General features: G+C 36.5%; 3 protein-coding genes across 3 annotated transcripts; all 3 read left to right on the top strand.

Moving 5' to 3' along the window:
* Positions 1 to 256: 256 nt before the first annotated feature.
* On the top strand, positions 257 to 852 carry LOC149196726 (protein CfxQ homolog). Its single transcript, XM_089408405.1, has 2 exons — positions 257 to 331; positions 496 to 852. The coding sequence occupies exons 1-2, from the start codon at positions 257 to 259 to the stop codon at positions 850 to 852; spliced, it is 432 nt and encodes a 143-aa protein (XP_089264531.1).
* Positions 853 to 1,643: 791 nt separating this feature from the next.
* On the top strand, positions 1,644 to 6,475 carry LOC149196725 (uncharacterized). Its single transcript, XM_089408404.1, has 4 exons — positions 1,644 to 1,814; positions 1,900 to 2,065; positions 5,816 to 5,955; positions 6,056 to 6,475. Exons 1-4 carry the CDS (start codon positions 1,644 to 1,646, stop codon positions 6,473 to 6,475), a joined length of 897 nt encoding a protein of 298 aa, XP_089264530.1.
* Positions 6,476 to 11,368: 4,893 nt separating this feature from the next.
* Positions 11,369 to 12,077, top strand: LOC149196724 (protein CfxQ homolog). The gene is made up of 2 exons (XM_089408403.1): positions 11,369 to 11,557; positions 11,658 to 12,077. Exons 1-2 carry the CDS (start codon positions 11,426 to 11,428, stop codon positions 12,075 to 12,077), a joined length of 552 nt encoding a protein of 183 aa, XP_089264529.1. The 5' UTR covers positions 11,369 to 11,425.
* The last annotated feature ends 6,047 nt before the right edge of the window (positions 12,078 to 18,124 follow it).

Below are 18,124 nucleotides of genomic sequence, written 5' to 3'. Positions count from 1 at the left end.
GATGTAAATCACGTAAACTCATCTTCTGTCATCTAATCATCTCCTTTTGAGCCCCATTGAAAATCACCACATAGAATGATCATTTCATGGTGATCTGTAATAGACTGTTTCCTTATAAAAAATAATGGTTGGAAGATTTGTTTTTTATTTCTGTTTATGAATTTGAGCTAAGTTTAGTTACATATTTGCAGGGAAAACAATGGTGGCCTGAATTCTTGGAAAACTTTTGCATATTGTTGGTGTTTTACCTTCAGACATGGTAACTGAAGTTCAAAGAACAGATCTAGTTGGAGAATTTGTTGGTCATACTGGCCCCAAGACTAGGAAAAAGGTATGGTCATAATTTTCTGAAGTGTTCAGATGAATAAATATCAACATACTCTATAAGAGTCTGCATATCAAAACATTAACCAAAGTCATGTATTTTGCAGATCAAGGAAGCAGAGGGTGGAATACTTTTTTGTTGACGAAGCATACAGGTTGATACCCATGCAGAAAGCAGATGACAAAGACTATGGTTTGGAAGCATTGGAGGAGATAATGTCAGTCATGGATAGTGGAAAGGTGGTGGTAATCTTTGCAGGATATGCTGAGCCGATGAAGCGTGTAATTGCCTCCAATGAGGGATTTTGTAGAAGAGTGACTAGATATTTCATTTTTGATGACTTCAGTCCAACAGAACTTGCTGAAATTGTGCAGCTGAAGATGAATGAACAGATGGAAAGCAGTTTTCTTTATGGTTTTAAGCTGCATGAGACATGCTCTGTTGAAGCAATTGCCGATCTAATTATTAAAAATACAACAGAAAAGCAAAGGAAGGAGTTAAATGGAGGTTTAGTTAGATTTTCATAGTTTCAGTGGAATTCTTGGTTCAACAAATGATTTAGATATGATAGATTCTGGTTTATTGTTCACAGTTTGAACATATAATTTGGGGAAACTTGCCTACTTTAAGAGTTTTTTCATTTGAATGCTTTTTGAGATGTTGCTAATTAATGCTAACTAACACTAAAGCTCCTCTTGCTTGGCATTTCCTTTTAGCAGACGGACAGGACCTCAATATTGGGAGATACTGTTGAGTACTTGAAGGAGCTTCTGCAACGTATTAATGGACTACACACCGAGTTCATGTATGGGTAAGAAGATTGTTCCTCACTCGCAGCAGAGCATGTTATTTGTTCATTGTTAAGAAATTTGAAACCAATATAAAACGATTTAAGGAATCACTAGCCCATTACAGGTCCAATGGGCAGTTGAACAAAGAGAATGAGAATGAAATTAAAATGAGTGGTAGTTAGGCTGCAGATCGAACTGCGGGAAAACAATTCATTACGCATGAACAATATGGGGAATAGCTACAAGCACCTGGAGCCATTCTCTATATGGTATACATGCAAGCAGATCGAGGATGTAGGTTTGTTGACGAGCTTAAGTCATTTGGCAGTAATTGAGTGCTTAATATAGTGTAATGGATTAACCCATGCATATCACAATTAACCCATGCCATTTGCACCCACATCGCTCGATTCTCCTTGCAAAATGAACCGAGAGTATAAACATAAAAACAACCACCACAGGGAAAGGGAGGACATCGAGTAAACGATTAAAAGAACACATAGACAGAGGATGCAGCAAATAGCAATATGCAGCTAGCGGCTGAGGTTGACAGTGAATTTCACGGCTCTGATAGCGAAGGGTACCTGCGCGCTGAAGAGTTCCTGACCTCCGAGCTGCAGAGCGGTACCTCAGCACAGCGGAATCGCAATTCAGAGCGGGAAGTGAGCTGCAGAGCGGAATTGCGCCAGTTCGAAATGGTCACCCGCGCGCCATGAATTCCAGCTCGTCGCTGATGGGTCAGGGATGTCAGGCGGTTTAACTGCATTCTGATTTTTTTGTCAGGGAATGCAGGGAAGAATGCAGGGAATGTCAGGGCTGTCAGGGGAGGGTGGCGGAGAAAGAGGGTGGCGGAGCGGGGAGATGGTGGTGGAGGATGGAGAGTTTACCGATCGCCGGAGCCGGACGATTTTCCGGCCGGTGCCGGAAAAGGGGCCATTCTACAGCCTCCGTAGACTACTCCCTTACCCAATTGCAGATAGAACGATGTCAGTCTCACTCTATCACCTTTATAAAAGAAAAAAATACATATAATATGAAAAAAATGTTTACTTATGAATCTTATATCCAGTGACCCAATTCTTGTTGAAATAGTCTAAGAACTTCTCTTCATCTGCAAACTTGATAAAAAAATTGATTGATTGCATCTTCCACTTCATAATTGAGAGTGTGTTTCATGATGAAACCTAACTCACTGAACATCTCTTTGGCTTTTATGGAACTAGTGGCCAATCGATTGACATTTTTCAACCAAGCCCTCCGTACATGCCAAACGCATAAGATCACATCACAACCTGTGATCCTCCTGCCATATTCAATGCATTTTAGTGTGATATTTTTAGAAAAAATGCAAGTTTGGTTATATCATGACAATGTTAAAGTTACCTCAAGGCACTGATTTCAGCCAGTGCGTCATCAACCATGAAAGCATTGAATTTCCAATCAGGACGGGTTTGGAAACACTTGCGCATGAGCTGCTCCAGCCATATTGCAATATCATCTGATGTGTTTCGTGATGCCACGACCCATGCAATAGGCACCCCGCTTTGTTGTTCATCAAATGCCACGAGTGTATACAACTGATACTGTCATTTTCAACATTACATAAATTCGAATACAAGTTATTAATCATTTTGAATGGATACAACTTAAATAAATATATTCAATAAATCATTGGCATCTGACTTACCCCATATTTGTTTGTGTTAAATGTTGAATCCCTGGCTATTAAGCTATTGTGCGATAGCTTGACCATTGTCTCCAACATCCACTTTGTTTGAATCCCTATTATAAAAGGGACCTCCACACCATTGGGCTTTTGGTAAAAGAAAAAATCTTCCCGATGCTTTTGATACCAAAGGTTTACACTCATTTCATCCTTTTTGTGAAGTTGATAATTTCCCTTCGCCAACCTATTATAAATGTTTACAATATCTTTCCTGCATAAGAAGAAATCTCTATCTCGAGTTGCCACATCGATGTCAACATGTCTCTTAACGTGGGTTCTATACACTACATCAATAGGCACTCCCAAAAAGAAACAACTCTCTACATATGCAACAATGTCCCTCGAAAGCCTTGGCCTAAGCAAGGCCCTGGTCTCACCTGAAGTGTCACATTGACCATGACAAGCCCAACCTTCCCCATCTACATGTTCATACATATTGAAAGTTAATATTGCTCTATCAGGAATTTCATGCATAACTTTCACAATAAAGTGGCATTGGCAACCCCTCTTCTGCACAAATGAAGTCCTTCGTTTAGCTGAAAGATTTCCTCTTTTGTCCTTTGGGCCAAATGAACAATAATAGCTAAACCAAAAATTTAAATTGTTAGTACATACAAAGAAAGATAACCGTGGTTTCAAAAGATCTAAACAATATATATTTTAAATACTCACATATCATATTGCAATGCAGCAGTAGATCTTTCTTTTGGTTTACCCTTTGTTTTTCGTACGAATTTACATGGAGCAATAAGATTTTCTTCCTCTCCTTTTATAAAGTCAGCAACTCGTCGTAACGGGATTACAACAACACGATCAATACCATTGTTTTTTGTATTTATTTCTGTCCAAACCAAGTCTTTATTAGAGAAAGTCATTTTTCCTTTGAGGTCTTGCACCTCAAGATCCATGATATATTGCCATTTCTTTCGCTTGCCCATTTTGAACTAATCTGGTCAAACAATATGCAAGGACATCAAAACCAAAATTTCGATCTTAGCAAGTTATTCAACATATATATAAATATAAAACCTCTTTTATGCTTTTTTTGAGGTCTAAAATATCAATCACTCAATGATGACAAAAATAAATAGCACAAAAGGATGCAAAAAATTTGGGATGCAAGCATTTCCTTTAAGATGTTGCTTTTTGCCTCATTCATTTTCAACAAGGCATTCCTTAAAGGAAAGATTCCTTTGACAACATGAACAGATGCAAAGATTTAGTTACAAAACCGTGTTTTCTGCTTACCTAACTCTGAAGCATCCCGCAGAAATTATTAAGTATTATAAAGAGAAGACACATCATATACTTAGTAACAACTGGGGTATCCCAGTGTGTCAAAATAAAGGTACACATAAGATTCCATTGCTCAACTCAACCAGATTTTGATAATATATTTGGATTACTGCATGCCAGACACCTTGTTTAATAAGCTTCATTTTCCCATGAAGATGCCAAAATATTATGTCAATTTTTTTGACTGAATTTTTTACTGTGACTATGTGGTGTTGATGGTCTGTCAATTTCTTCCTCCAACTAGTCTTGAAATAAAACCAAACAGGGGCATGCCCTTCAAACTTGATATTTGAACCTGGGCCATCATTACAGCAAGTGCTCCAACTTGTGACTAGACCACAGCTTGGTGGACATATTTTGTCAATTAATTATGAATATTTATGTGCTGGTCTGCTTTAAAAAATTAGTACTGGCAATATTTTTTCTCTACAATATTTCTTTTGTCAATTGTATTTCTTTAAATTGTGCTTGGGATGGGGGTGGCACAGTGGGAGGGGAAGCAGTCTATTCAAATTTCAATAGTTTTCTCCAGATTGCTTCCCACTTTGAAATTGCATTGTCTGATTTGTACTTGTTTAACTTGTGGGTTCATATATTTTTGAATGCATAGCATTTCCAAGTTTCCTTATTGACAAATCTCAAGGGGTGTACCCTTACATATTTTACACCAATGCTTTGTGCAAAGGTCTGAAAAATATTTTGTATTTGAAGATCACTCTATTTTTTTGAAGTTTCCATTTTTCTACCTGGCAATTAAAATGAAGTTGATATAAGTTATTCATTTTCTTCAAGCAATGTCTAATTGATCTGGCATTATGAATTTAAATGATATCAGGAAGAAAATAGACATAAGTTTCCAATGTTCAATCTACTAATTGCAACTTTCCATCTTTTGACATTTCTAAGTATGATTTCAAGCCATTTAGGGCTTTAGTATTTTTCTTCAAATCCATATTTTTTCAAATCTCTCTAGCAAGAATTATTGAGAAATGTTGCACCTTTATTTTATTCAGGTACATCCTGTGTCAAACCTTGCAAAATATTTCCGTATTCATAAAAATAATATCCTTTCTTCCTTGTTTCGAGCTTACTATTAAAACATATAAGATATTGAAACTTGAAAGATTGTATTACTCATTTGGTAAATGGACAATTCATTTGACATAACTCGAAACTTAATCAAAGGAAACTAAAATACAGGGTTCAAATGCTCAGACTACAAAGGTATATTAATACGAAAAATACCACAATTTTGTTGTAGACTTGTCCTTGTGAGGATTGTGGATTTTGTCAAATCACTATGAATTTCTTATTTAGTTTTTATTAGCGTTGCATTGATCATATTTTCTTCATATTTATTATATAATATATATTTTCCTGAATTTGTGTTTTCATCTCTTGTCTGTTTTAATAAAATGTGCTCTACATTCATCGTAATATTGCCTCAACCAACATGAAAAATAATTTAAAGGTATCAGAAAGGAGAGATGTAAATCACGTAAACTCATCTTCTGTCATCTAATCATCTCCTTTTGAGCCCCATTGAAAATGACCACGTAGAATGATCATTTCATGGTGATCTGTAATAGATTGTTTCCTTATAAAAAATAATGGTTGGAAGATTTTTTTTCTATTTCTGTTTATGAATTTGAGCTAAGTTTAGTTACATATTTGCAGGGAAAACAATGGTGGCCCAAATTCTTGGAAAACTTTTGCATATTGTTGGTGTTTTACCTTCAGACATGGTAACTGAAGTTCAAAGAACAGATCTAGTTGGAGAATTTGTTGGTCATACTGGCCCCAAGACTAGGAAAAAGGTATGGTCATAATTTTCTGAAGTGTTCAGATGAATAAATATCAACATGCTCTATAAGAGTCTGCATATCAAAACATTAACCAAAGTCATGTATTTTGCAGATCAAGGAAGCAGAGGGTGGAATACTTTTTGTTGACGAAGCATACAGGTTGATACCCATGCAGAAAGCAGATGACAAAGACTATGGTTTGGAAGCATTGGAGGAGATAATGTCAGTCATGGATAGTGGAAAGGTGGTGGTAATCTTTGCAGGATATGCTGAGCCGATGAAGCGTGTAATTGCCTCCAATGAGGGATTTTGTAGAAGAGTGACTAGATATTTCATTTTTGATGACTTCAGTCCAACAGAACTTGCTGAAATTGTGCAGCTGAAGATGAATGAACAGATGGAAAGCAGTTTGCTTTATGGTTTTAAGCTGCATGAGACATGCTCTGTTGAAGCAATTGCCGATCTAATTATTAAAAATACAACAGAAAAGCAAAGGAAGGAGTTAAATGGAGGTTTAGTTAGATTTTCATAGTTTCAGTGGAATTCTTGGTTCAACAAATGATTTATATATGATAGATTCTGGTTTATTGTTCACAGTTTGAACATATAATTTGGGGAAACTTGCCTACTTTAAGAGTTTTTTCATTTGAATTCTTGTTGAGATGTTACTAATTAATGGTAACTAACACTAAAGCTCCTCTTGCTTGGCATTTCCTTTTAGCAGACAGACAGGACCTCAATATTGGGAGATACTGTTGAGTACTTGAAGGAGCTTCTGCAACATATTAATGGACTACACACCGAGTTCATGTATGGGTAAGAAGATTGTTACTCACTCGCAGCAGAGCATGTTGTTTGTTCATTGTTAAGAAATTTGAAACCAATATAAAACGATTTAAGGAATCACTAGCCCATTACAGGTCCAATGGGCAGTTGAACAAAGAGAATGAGAACGAAATTAAAATGAGTGGTAGTTGGGCTGCAGATCGAACTGCGGGAAAACAATTCATTACGCATGAACAATATGGGGAATAGCTACAAGCACCTGAAGCCATTCTCTATATGGTATACACGCAAGCAGATCGAGGATGTAGGTTTGTTGATGAGCTTAAGTCATTTGGCAGTAATTGAGTGCTTAATATAGTGTAATGGATTAACCCATGCCATTCGCACCCACATCGCTCGATTCTCCTTGCAAAATGAACCGAGAGTATAAACATAAAAACAACCACCACAGGGAAAGGGAGGACATCGAGTAAACGATTAAAAGAAGACATAGACAGAGGATGCAGCAAATAGCAATATGCAGCTAGCAGCTGAGGTTGGCAGTGAATTTCACGGCTCTGATAGCGAAGGGTACCTGCGCGCTGAAGAGTTCCTGGCCTCCGAGCTACAGAGCGGTACCTCAGCACAGCGGAATCGCAATTCAGAGCGGGAAGTGAGCTGCAGAGCGGAATCACGCCGGTTCGAAATGGTCACCCGCGCGCCATGAATTCCAGCTCGTCGCTGATGGGTCAAGGATGTCAGGCGGTTTAACTGAATTCTGATTTTTTTGTCAGGGAATGCAGGGAAGAATGCAGCGAATGTCAGGGCTGTCAGGGGAGGGTGGCGGAGAAAGAGGGTGGCGGAGCGCGGAGATGGTGGTGGAGGATGGAGAGTTTACCGACAGCCGGAGCCGGACGATTTTCCGGCCGGTGTCGGAAAAGGGGCCATTCTACAGCCTCCGTAGACTACTCCCATACCTAATTGCAAATAGAATGATGTCAGTCTCACTCTATCACCTTTATAAAAGAAAAAAATACATATAATATGAAAAAAATGTTTACTTACGAATCTTATCTACAGTGACCCAATTCTTGTTGAAATAGTCTAAGAACTTCTCTTCATCTGCAAAAATGATAAAAAATTGATTGATTGCATCTTCCACTTCATAATTGAGAGTGTGTTTCATGATGAAACCTAACTCACTGAACATCTCTTTGGCTTTTATGGAACTAGTGGCCAATCGATTGACATTTTTCAACCAAGCCCTCCGTACATGCCAAACGCATAAGATCACATCACAACCTGTGATCCTCCTGCCATATTCAATGCATTTTAGTGTGATATTTTTAGAAAAAATGCAAGTTTGGTTATATCATTACAATGTTAAAGTTACCTCAAGGCACTGATTTCAACCAGTGCATCATCAACCATGAAAGCATTGACTTTCCAATCAGGACGGGTTTGGAAACACTTGCGCATGAGCTGCTCCAGCCATATTGCAATATCATCTGATGTGTTTCGTGATGCCACGACCCATGCAACAGGCACCCCGCTTTGTTGTTCATCAAATGCCACGAGTGTATACAACTGATACTGTCATTTTCAACATTACATAAATTCGAATACAAGTTATTAATCATTTTGAATGGATACAACTTAAATAAATATATTCAATAAATCATTGGCATCTGACTTACCCCATATTTGTTTGTGTTAAATGTTGAATCCATGGCTATTAAGTTATTGTGCGATAGCTTGACCATTGTCTCCAACATCCACTTTGTTTGAATCCCTATTATAAAAGGGACCTCCACACCATTGGGCTTTTGGTAAAAGAAAAAATCTTCCCGCTGCTTTTGATACCAAAGGTTTACACTCATTTCATCCTTTTTGTGAAGTTGATAATTTCCCTTCGCCAACCTATTATAAATGTTTACAATATCTTTCCTGCATAAGAAGAAATCTCTATCTCGAGTTGCCACATCGATGTCAACATGTCTCTTAACGTGGGTTCTATACACTACATCAATAGGCACTCCAAAAAAGAAACAACTCTCTACATATGCAACAATGTCCCTCGAAAGCCTTGGCCTAAGCAAGGCCCTGGTCTCACCTGAAGTGTCACATTGACCATGACAAGCCCAACCTTCCCCATCTACATGTTCATACATATTGAAAGTTAATATTGCTCTATCAGGAATTTCATGCATAACTTTCACAATAAAGTGGCATTGGCAACCCCTCTTCTGCACAAATGAAGTCCTTCGTTTAGCTGAAAGATTTCCTCTTTTGTCCTCTGGGCCAAATGAACAATAATAGCTAAACCAAAAATTTAAATTGTTAGTACATACAAAGAAAGATAACCGTGGTTTCAAAAGATCTAAACAATATATATTTTAAATACTCACATATCATATTGCAATGCAGCAGTAGATCTTTCTTTTGGTTTACCCTTTGTTTTTCGTACGAATTTACATGGAGCAATAGGATTTTCTTCCTCTCCTTTTATAAAGTCAGCAACTCGTCGTAACGGGATTACAGCAACACGATCAATACCATTGTTTTTTGTATTTATTTCTGTCCAAACCAAGTCTTTATTAGAGAAAGTCATTTTTCCTTTGAGGTCTTGCACCTCAAGATCCATGATATATTGCCATTTCTTTCGCTTGCCCATTTTGAACTAATCTGGTCAAACAATATGCAAGGACATCAAAACCAAAATTTCGATCTTAGCAAGTTATTCAACATATATATAAATATAAAACCTCTTTTATGCTTTTTTTGAGGTCTAAAATATCAATCACTCAATGATGACAAAAATAAATAGCACAAAAGGATGCAAAAAATTTGGGATGCAAGCATTTCCTTTAAGATGTTGCTTTTTGCCTCATTCATTTTCAACAAGGCATTCCTTAAAGGAAAGATTCCTTTGACAACAGGAACAGATTCAAAGATTTAGTTACAAAACCGTGTTTTCTGCTTACCTAACTCTTAAGCATCCCGCAGAAATTATTAAGTATTATAAAGAGAAGACACATCATATACTTAGTAACAACTGGGGTATCCCAGTGTGTCAAAATAAAGGTACACATAAGATTCCATTGCTCAACTCAACCAGATTTTGATAATATATTTGGATTACAGCATGCCAGACACCTTGTTTAATAAGCTTCATTTTCCCATGAAGATGCCAAAATATTATGTCAATTTTTTTGACTGAAATGTTTACTGTGACTATGTGGTGTTGATGGTCTGTCAATTTCTTCCTCCAACTAGTCTTGAAATAAAACCAAACAGGGGCATGCCCTTCAAACTTGATATTTGAACCTGGGCCATCATTACAGCAAGTGCTCCAACTTGTAACTAGACCACAGCCTGGTGGACATATTTTTTCAATTAATTATGAATATTTATGTGCTGGTCTGCTTTAAAAAATTAGTACTGGCAATATTTTTTCTCTACAGTATTTCTTTTGTCAATTGTATTTCTTTAAATTGTGCTTGGGATGGGGGTGGCACAGTGGGAGGGGAAGCAGTCTATTCAAATTTCAATAGTTTTCTCCAGATTGCTTCCCACTTTGAAATTTCATTGTCTGATTTGTACTTGTTTAACTTGTGGGTTCATATATTTTTGAGTGCATAGCATTTCCAAATTTCCTTATTGACAAATCTCAAGGGGTGTACCCTTACATATTTTGCACCAATGCTTTGTGCAAAGGTCTGAAAAATATTTTGTATTTGAAGATCACTCTATTTTTTTGAAGTTTCCATTTTTCTACCTGGCAATTAAAATGAAGCTGATATAAGTTATTCATTTTCTTTAGGCAATGTCTAATTGATCTGGCATTATGAATTTAAATCATATCAGGAAGAAAATAGACATATGTTTCCAATGTTCAATCTACTAATTGCAACTTTCCATCTTTTGACATTTCTAAGTATGATTTCAAGCCATTTAGGGCTTTAGTATTTTTCTTCAAATCCATATTTTTTCAAATCTCTCTAGCAAGAATTATTGAGAAATGTTGCACCTTTAATTTATTCAAGTACACCCTGTGTCAAACCTTGCAAAATATTTCCGTATTCATAAAAATAATATCCTTTCTTCCTTGTTTCGAGCTTACTGTTAAAACATATAAGATATTGAAACTTGAAAGATTGTATTACTCATTTGGTAAATGGACAATTCATTTGACATAACTCGAAAATTAATCAAAGGAAACTAAAATACAGGGTTCAAATGCTCAGACTACAAAGGTATATTAATACGAAAAATACCACAATTTTGTTGTAGACTTGTCCTTGTGAGGATTGTGGATTTTGTCAAATCACTATGAATTTCTTCTTTAGTTTTTATTAGCATTGCATTGATCATATTTTCTTCATATTTATTATACAATATATATTTTCCTGAATTTGTTTTTTCATCTCTTGTCTGTTTTAATAAAATGTGCTCTACATTCATCGTAATATTGCCTCAGCCAACATGAAAAATAATTTAAAGGTATCAGAAAGGAGAGATGTAAATCACGTAAACTCATCTTCTGTCATCTAATCATCTCCTTTTGAGCCCCATTGAAAATCACCACGTAGAATGATCATTTCATGGTGATCTGTAATAGAATGTTTCCTTATAAAAAATAATGGTTGGAAGATTTGTTTTCTATTTCTGTTTATGAATTTGAGCTAAGTTTAGTTACATATTTGCAGGGAAAACAATGGTGGCCCGAATTCTTGGAAAACTTTTGCATATTGTTGGTGTTTTACCTTCAGACAAGGTAACTGAAGTTCAAAGAACAGATCTAGTTGGAGAATTTGTTGGTCATACTGGCCCCAAGACTAGGAAAAAGGTATGGTCATAATTTTCTGAAGTGTTCAGATGAATAAATATCAACATACTCTATAAGAGTCTGCATATCAAAACATTAACCAAAGTCATGTATTTTGCAGATCAAGGAAGCAGAGGGTGGAATACTTTTTGTTGACGAAGCATACAGGTTGATACCCATGCAGAAAGCAGATGACAAAGACTATGGTTTGGAAGCATTGGAGGAGATAATATCAGTCATGGATAGTGGAAAGGTGGTGGTAATATTTGCAGGATATGCTGAGCCGATGAAGCGTGTAATTGCCTCCAATGAGGGATTTTGTAGAAGAGTGACTAGATATTTCATTTTTGATGACTTCAGTCCAACAGAACTTGCTGAAATTGTGCAGCTGAAGATGAATGAACAGATGGAAAGCAGTTTGCTTTATGGTTTTAAGCTGCATGAGACATGCTCTGTTGAAGCAATTGCCGATCTAATTATTAAAAATACAACAGAAAAGCAAAGGAAGGAGTTAAATGGAGGTTTAGTTAGATTTTCGTAGTTTCAGTGGAATTCTTGGTTCAACAAATGATTTAGATATGATAGATTCTGGTTTATTGTTCACAGTTTGAACATATAATTTGGGGAAACTTGCCTACTTTAAGAGTTTTTTCATTTGAATGTTTGTTGAGATGTTGCTAATTAATGGTAACTAACACTAAAGCTCTTCTTGCTTGGCATTTCCTTTTAGCAGACGTACAGGACCTCAATATTGGGAGATGCTGTTGAGTACTTGAAGGAGCTTCTGCAACGTATTAATGGACTACACACCGAGTTCATGTATGGGTAAGAAGATTGTTCCTCACTCGCAGCAGAGCATGTTGTTTGTTCATTGTTAAGAAATTTGAAACCAATATAAAACGATTTAAGGAATCACTAGCCCATTACAGGTCCAATGGGCAGTTGAACAAAGAGAATGAGAACGAAATTAAAATGAGTGGTAGTTGGGCTGCAGATCGAACTGCGGGAAAACAATTCGTTATGCATGAACAATATGGGGAATAGCTACAAGCACCTGAAGCCATTCTCTATATGGTATACATGCAAGCAGATCGAGGATGTAGGTTTGTTGATGAGCTTAAGTCATTTGGCAGTAATTGAGTGCTTAATATAGTGTAATGGATTAACCCATGCATATCACAATTAACCCATGCCATTCGCACCCACATCGCTCGATTCTCCTTGCAAAATGAACCGAGAGTATAAACATAAAAACAACCACCACAGGGAAAGGGAGGACATCGAGTAAACGATTAAAAGAAGACATAGACAAAGGATGCAGCAAATAGCAATATGCAGCTAGCAGCTGAGGTTGACAGTGAATTTCATGGCTCTGATAGTGAAGGGTACCTGCGCGCTGAAGAGTTCCTGGCCTCCGAGCTGCAGAGCGGTACCTCAGCACAACGGAATCGCAATTCAGAGCGGGAAGTGGGCTGCAGAGCGGAATCGCGCCGGTTCGAAATGGTCACCCGCGCGCCATGAATTCCAGCTCGTCGTTGATGGGTCAGGGATGTCAGGCGGTTTAACTGCATTCTGATTTTTTTGTCAGGGAATGCAGGGAAGAATGCAGGGAATGTCAGGGCTGTCAGGGGAGGGTGGCGGAGAAAGAGGGTGGCGGAGCGCGGAGATGGTGGTGGAGGATGGAGAGTTTACCGACAGCCGGAGCCGGACGATTTTCCGGCCGGTGCCGGAAAAAGGGCCATTCTACAGCCTCCGTAGACTACTCCGGTGGTGGAGGATGGAGAGTTTACCGACAGCCGGAGCCGGACAATTTTCTGGCCGATGCCGAAAGAAGGGCCATTCTACAACCTCCGTAGACTACTCCTAAAATAACTAACAACTAAGGCAAACACTCTGGTCTGTAATTTAAAGACGTGTATTCTTGAACGAATCCAAACATTAAAAGATGTGTATTCTTGAACAAATCCAAACATTAATAGTTAAAATTCTAACATGAGCATTAATTTACCTTAAAGATTTAATGCATCGTTTACTCCCTTTCAACAAATGTTATTATAATGGGCCATTTACTTTAGTTGTAACCTATCCTACCCATAGAAACCAACGTGAGGTTTTCATTGTCTTTTTCTTATTGCAGTCTACATTTTTAATTAACTTACTTTGATACTGAATCGAAATTACATGCGCTGATCCCATAATGTCAGAAACAGATTCTCCGACCATTACCTCGCCATTCTCCATCTCGGAAATGTCGCCTGGCCTGTCTATTCCTGTTTATGAGAGTAACCGCCGTAATTGTAGAAATTTTCTTCAATTGAATTATTATGATGTTTTTCCACCGTTTTTGGAAAGTTTTTCCAGCGTCGTCAGAGCCTGAGCTGTCCGTGTTGCTTGACTTTAGTGCAGCGAAAAAATAGGGACAATTTCACTAAATTTATTGAAAACATTTCCATTTGACCATATAACTTCCAATTAAAGATTAAACAAGGATCAAGTAAAAAACACACTTATTAACGATTATATAATGACCCCACATATTAATTAGTTAAATGATTTTTTCTTTTTAATATTTTAAATCTATTTAAATAAAAAAATTTAAATATAAACCCACCATTAAACCATACAAAAAAACCTGATGTATTATATATTAATGAAATTTCTCGAGATAAAAACAAAGAATCCTATTTATTAAAGAAGATCCTCTCACTAATAAAAGAATTAGAATTAGTGATATTTTCCAATTTTAATGGATTATAATTAATACATCGATATGCCTTTTGACTCTCAAAATATTAATTAATTAAATGAATTTATCTTTTTAACTATATTACTATAAATTTATTAAAAAAAAATTAAAAACTTCATATTTTTTCAGAAAAAAAACCGCCATAAATTATATTGAGTCAATATAAAAACTTCATATTTTATATACATTATTAATTTAATATTTAAAACTACAGTTAAATAATACAAAATTCCAATACATTATATATTAATGAAATTCCTCTCATTAAACATTAAGAATCTTACGTATTAAAGAAATTTCTCTCAAGGAAAAAAACAAAAACCTATTTAATGATTTTCATTTGAATATTGTAAACTTGCATTTTAAAATTTGCATAAAGGGGAAGTTACAATATTATTTTCATATATTAATAAAAAAAGATGATTTAAAACTAAAATGTTTTCTCAAATTTTAATGAATTAGATTTGACTTGATTTAAGTGTTTTTTTCCTAAATATTAATTAAAACATTTTTTTGTTCAACAAGGAAAAAACCATCTATTTTGTATTATGTTTAAAACAGTACATATATATGATGAACAGAAGGTCTGTGTATTATGTTTGTAACAATAGGAGTTGTCTATAATGCGACTTTTTGGAGATTCCGGTGACGGAATCCGGCGGAAGAAATTGAGGTTAAATCTTGATTTGTTGCAGTTAAAATTGTTTTTTAACTACATATTTGGATTCAGCACCCTCAAAAACCCCTCGGACGCTTTCATTGTGCAGAAACTAGCTATCAAACTTGCGATTCCAATAAATTCCTGCCGGATTTCAACCGGAAAAACCGCCGGAAAGGCTTTCAAAAAGTCGCGTTATAGACTATTTCGTAACAATATATATAAATGATGAACAGAACATCATCATAGTTATGATATTGTATCCAGTATTTAACTACACATGAACTTACAAATTCACTATATTCTTCAGCGTGAGCCATATACTAATAGGCAACAGAGATTACCCTTCATATACTAATAGGCAACAGAGATTACACTCCTACAACAACATCTGCCCCTTCCTAAATATTTCTTAGATTCTCATAATAGAAACGAGAAAGCTTAAATACACATATGATCTAGAACGTGTTCTTCATACAGCAAAATATAAAGTGATATTTCACCTCTCTTTTTTATACAAGACCATATACAAAACATTTACAAAAAATGATACAAAAAATTTTCAAGGTACTTATGTGTGCTAATGTTCTGCTCCTTTATAAGGACTTTAGTGCTCTATCCTGGCATGTTAATGCTTCCTACTTCTGTCATTGTTGGTCCCATTTTTACCTGGATATCCATACCTTCTTCTGTGGCTAGTAATCCTTTTTTTAACATTTCATCCGCATTCTTGTTGTGCACTCTGCTCATGTGCTGTATGGAAGATTGTTGAAGAGTGCTCCATAGGCTTTGTATGTGTTTTAGGTAGCCTTGTAGGGAATTTTTTTGAATATTATTCTTCCCCAAAATGTGATCAACCATACACCTGGAATCACCATATATTTGTATTTGTGGAATATCCAAAAATTTGGTAAACCATAGTAATCCCCATAAGGCAATTGCTTCTGCTTTCATACTTGTTCTCTTTCCCGCATTCCAGTGGATCCATTACTCTTGTTCTTCTGTCACCTTTAGCCAAATTCCACATCCACATCTCCCTCCTTGTGATGCCTCATAAAAAAACCCAACCGGGTATTTGGTAACCTGTATCATCCCCTTGTCTCCCTTCTCTTTTTTCTTGGTGCCAGCTCTCTGATCCGATTTGGTCCACTGTTCTATGTACTCACAGATTAAATCCTCTCTCCATCTACTAGTTCCAAAAATCAGGTGGTTTCAGACTTTCCAGATCTCCCAGAAGATAGCCAGTCCCAACGATCCCCAACTTGTGCATTGTGTACTCCACCATTTTAAACATTAATCAATTGTATTAAAATGTATGTATGGGATCTACATCTTGGTGGTGAAGTGCTTCCAGATGCTTATAGATCTTGGACAGTGTAAGAATAAGTGATAATTACCCTCTCCTTCTTTCCTACACATATAACATATCCCATGTCTGTGATGATTCTTCTTCTGTAAATTTTCCCAGTAAGATTCTTATTCTTCCATGTTAACCATAGGAAAATGATAATCTTTATGGGAATACTAATTTGCCAAAACTTATAAAACCAATAGCATTCTGCATCTTGTAGCTCCTTCATACATAATTTGAGATAGCAATCCGCCACATCAATCTCTCTGAATTTCTTCTTTTTTCCAGCCCAGGTGATGCGATCCCCTTTGCTGTCATAACATATACCTGCATCTTTTAACGATTTCACAAGCTGGAACCAATCCAGTTCGTAATGTCCTGTAAGGTTCAGTTGGGTGGAGTCAAGCCAGACTGGTATATTACCACTCCATTCACTGATCATCTGATTCAGAAAAAATATACCCTTTCTTTTCAGGTGTTTTATTAATTCCGTTGTACCAAGTGGGATCACACCGAAACCAATAATATTGTCTTTACCCAAAATAATTCTATTGCCAGAACCAAACATCCATGATATTATCTGAAATAGGATATTTTTAACCATGTTGAAGTTTTTCCATATCTTAGATCCACTTTTTTTTTCCAATTGCACCTTGTCTCATCCAATAGGTAAAATCCTTATTCTTCATGTACTTGAACCAAATCAATTTTCCCCATATGCCATCACTGTTGATACCACGCCACAGTGATTTTAGAATTAGCGGCCAGCCAAAAATTCTAAGATTTAAAACACCCCATCCACCCATCTTTTTTGGTCTAGTGATCCTCTCCAACTTGACCAAATAATATTTGCAGCTTCTTCTTTCACTTGACCAAATATACTTTGCCATTATCCGATTTAGTGATTTTATTATCCTCTGCGGGACGCAGAATAGGTGAGCCCAATATACCCCCAGTTGTGTAAGAACTGATTGTGTGAGAGTGATACGGCCACCCACTAATAAACATCTGTGCTCCCATCCCTTAATCCTCAAGTGGAATCTATCCACTAGCCACATCTAGTTAGCATGTTTGTAATTTCCTAGCTTTAGGCGGTAACCCAGATATTTCATTCCATTTTCTAAATTCACTGCATTTACCCCAAAACACCTCTGGATATAGCTGATATCTTCATGGTTGCAGAATCCATATAGGATGATAGATTTGTGTTCATTTTGAACAAGACCCATAGCTCTTCCAAACTTCTTAAAAATTAATGACAGTGCATGCCACTTGAGTCTGTTTATCATACCCATCAGCAAGATATCATCAACAAAGAAACTGTGGGAAATAGAAATATGACTGCTAATTTTTAGTGCTTCAAACTGACCTGTGTAAACAGCTTTTTTAATTATCAAACTTAGACCATCCATTGCCAGTATGAAAAGAATGGGGGACAAATCACATCCCTGTCTAAGTCCCCTACCCGTAGAAAAGAACCTTGATGGGTATCCATTAATTATCACAACATATCGAACTGTTGTAACACATCCCATAATCCATTCTACCATATTTGTTCTTATGCCAACTTTATGAAGGACTAGTCTCAGATAACCCCAATCTAAGCAGTCATATGCCTTTTTGCGGTCCACCTTCATTATTGTTGCATTCATCATTTTTGTCTTGATATTGTGCATGCATTCCTGAGCAACTGCCACAGCATCATGGATATTATTAAGAAAGCCATATTGCTCTGGTGAGATGAATTTTGATAAAGACGCCTTGATTTTGTTGGCTATTATCTTGGAGATAATCTTATATGTAAGATTGCAGAGGGAAATTGGGCGATAATCA

This window comes from Pinus tabuliformis, chromosome 2_2 (assembly GCF_031772625.1).
Source record: "Pinus tabuliformis cultivar Carrire ecotype Pingquan chromosome 2_2, CPIR1, whole genome shotgun sequence".
NCBI classification, from domain to species: Eukaryota; Viridiplantae; Streptophyta; class Pinopsida; order Pinales; family Pinaceae; genus Pinus; species Pinus tabuliformis.
This window is presented reverse-complemented; position numbering and strand designations above follow the sequence as displayed.